The sequence below is a fragment of the Cyclopterus lumpus genome, chromosome 4 (genome assembly GCF_009769545.1).
Source record: "Cyclopterus lumpus isolate fCycLum1 chromosome 4, fCycLum1.pri, whole genome shotgun sequence".
NCBI lineage: Eukaryota > Metazoa > Chordata > Actinopteri > Perciformes > Cyclopteridae > Cyclopterus > Cyclopterus lumpus.
This window is the reverse complement of record NC_046969.1, coordinates 25,931,372-25,933,871: the sequence shown is the minus strand read 5'-3', so window position 1 is coordinate 25,933,871 and position 2,500 is coordinate 25,931,372. Positions and strand designations below refer to the sequence as shown.

The 2,500-nt window shown below is 44.9% G+C and overlaps 1 protein-coding gene across 1 annotated transcript in view; it reads right to left on the bottom strand.

Moving 5' to 3' along the window:
• The window catches only part of hook1 (hook microtubule-tethering protein 1), a 10,553-nt gene that overhangs the window by 3,422 nt on the left and 4,631 nt on the right, over positions 1–2,500 (bottom strand). The window contains exons 9-15 of the mRNA XM_034531548.1: positions 1,544–1,707; positions 1,314–1,454; positions 724–925; positions 477–587; positions 270–357; positions 100–166; positions 1–17 (exon numbers count right to left, since the gene is read on the bottom strand). The exon at positions 1–17 is cut by the window's left edge and continues 124 nt beyond it. Coding sequence (XP_034387439.1) covers positions 1–17; positions 100–166; positions 270–357; positions 477–587; positions 724–925; positions 1,314–1,454; positions 1,544–1,707 — 790 coding nt within the window. The remainder of the gene's footprint in view (positions 18–99; positions 167–269; positions 358–476; positions 588–723; positions 926–1,313; positions 1,455–1,543; positions 1,708–2,500) is intronic.

Sequence of the window (2,500 nt, the reverse complement as noted above, 5' to 3'; positions counted from 1 at the left end):
GCCGGATGAACTGTTCTCTGAACAGTCACATGTACGAGGTCAATGTTAAAACACACACACACACACACACACACATTGCATTGACAGAATCAGTGTTACCTGTACTCGATGGGTATTAATTCAGCCGCCAGGTTTTCATGGCTGGGGCTGCTAGAAGGAAGAATCCCTGCAGGGAAAAAAGGTTTTCTGCACTTTAGAAGATCAAAGTGGCAAAGTCTGATACAAATACACAAATACACACACAAATACACACACACACACACAAACACCTGTTTGGGAGAGCTGGTGCTGTTGAGCCTGAGTGCATCGCAGCTCCTCATTGATCTCCTTCAGAGAATCTCTCTCCATGATGGTCCTCTAATGGAGACAACAGTCCAAATTATTTCAAGACAGTCACCATAGCAAGAATATCATTTTTTTTTTTTTTTAAATCCTTCTGTGGATTCTTCCGCACACGTTTCAAGAAGCCGCCTCACCTCCTTCTCCTTCATCACCGTTTCGTGCTTCTCCTCCAACTTCTTCATCTCGTAGGCCAGGTTGTCCGCTCGCCGCGACTCCTCGCTCAACTTCCTGTGCAGTTCTTGGACCTGACGGACAGCAAACCGATAAAAAGAGTTATGCAATCCGTCCCCTTGTGAGACTCATGAGACGTGACCTCTCTTCTCCCCCCTCCGCCCACCTGTCTCACCCCCTCCGCCCACCTGTCTCACCCCCTGCGCCCACCTGTCTCTTGTACGTCTCGAGCTGTGCGCGGGCCGCGTTGGCCTTGCGCAGCTCTTCCTCCAAGCTGACCGTGTTGTGCATGTAGGTCATGTTGTTCTCCTCCAGCAGCTTCATCTGCCTCTTCAGGTCACCGAGATTCTCCAGTTTCCGTTTGTACGTGTCCAGCGAGGTCTCCAGCGTCACCACCCGGTCGGAGCAGTTCCTACAGCAGACGAATACAAGATGGATACTTTAAAAAGAAAAAGAAATGCTTCAGGAAGAAGAACGTTCTACCTTAGGGTCTAATCTCTGCTCTCTCCACTCACTCTGTTACATTTGGACTTTATTTTGAAATATCTCTCGTTTTCCTGCTTCTTTTTGGATGCACTCAAGGGAGGCCGACCTACTCTCTCAAAGGCCCCTAGAGAGAAATATTTGTCTCAACAAGACATCTAAGTTGTGAAATCATGAGCTGGCCTTCATAACAGGCTCAGGAGACGTCTAGTTTCTCATTCTGGAGGCGACAAGAGGCGTCATGTCCATTTGTATGCTGGAAAACCTTTTCACTACACAGTTTAATACGCCTCTCTCACACACACACACACACACACCTCAGGACGTCCAGTTCGTCTTTGAGGGCTCGAGACTCTTCTGCCAGGCTGGTGAGCTCGTCATTACGGTGCTGAACCTCGATCAGCTGCTTCTCCAACTCCTCGCAGTGGATCCGGTAGTCGTCCTTCGCGGCCTCCAGCCTAAAAAAGAAAAAGAAGAAGAAGAAGATGCAAACGCACGCACTCGTTCAGACGTCGCCGATGAAGGAGCCGGAACGCAGGGCGCCCACCTGAAGTTCTCCTCCTCCAACGCCTCCACCTGCTGCTGCAGCTGGCTGTGTTTCTTCCCCGACGGGGTGCTCGGGTCGTCGAACGCGTCCAGCTGATGGGCTCGGTCCGTCAGGACGTCGTTCTCAGCCAACAGGCTGTTCCGTTCCTCTTGCAGGACGGCCACCTGTCCGGGTGCAGGACGCTTTAGAGACGCTCACATGACACTAACCGAGGTGAAAAGGCATCGTGGAGTTGGATAGGAGGTGCTTATCCATAGATTACAGGAGAGAGCGGTTGGTATCGCCCCAGTTTGGAGAAACAGACAGGAGCTAAATGAAGTTGTATCTAATGTTAATACACTATAGATAAGGACCTCAAACAACCCCACTTCAAATATATATATTTTTTTCATCAGAATATGCATAAAATCTCTCTTTGGACAATTAATTCATGCAAAGCAGCAAAGTCACATCTGAGCTCTTCCTCTGCAGCTGTTAAAGCAAACAGTTCAGTTAATCCAGTGGAAGCAGACAACGTGCACTTTAAACAAACATGTTAACGCACGGTTAGTTCGCTCCCATCATCAGCGTCTCACATTAGTAACTATACATTTAACTCGGGCTGGGCTGACAACGTTTAAAACGTATATATAATATAAAAATATTAAAAAGATAATGTATTGCATGCAAAAATAACATGACAGATATAAATTAAAAATGGACAAAACATGTCACACAAAGAGAATAAAGAAACTTCAATAACTCTTTCTATTCATTTTGCTTGAAATCATTACAGCCGACAAGATATATATATATATATATATATATATATATATATATATATATATATATATATATATATTAATATTATATATATATATATATATATATAATATTCTTCTTGTTTTTTTACTGTTTTATCTTAATTCTGTTATACTACTTGTTTTACTTATTACTGTGAGCAATGCTGCTGTAATC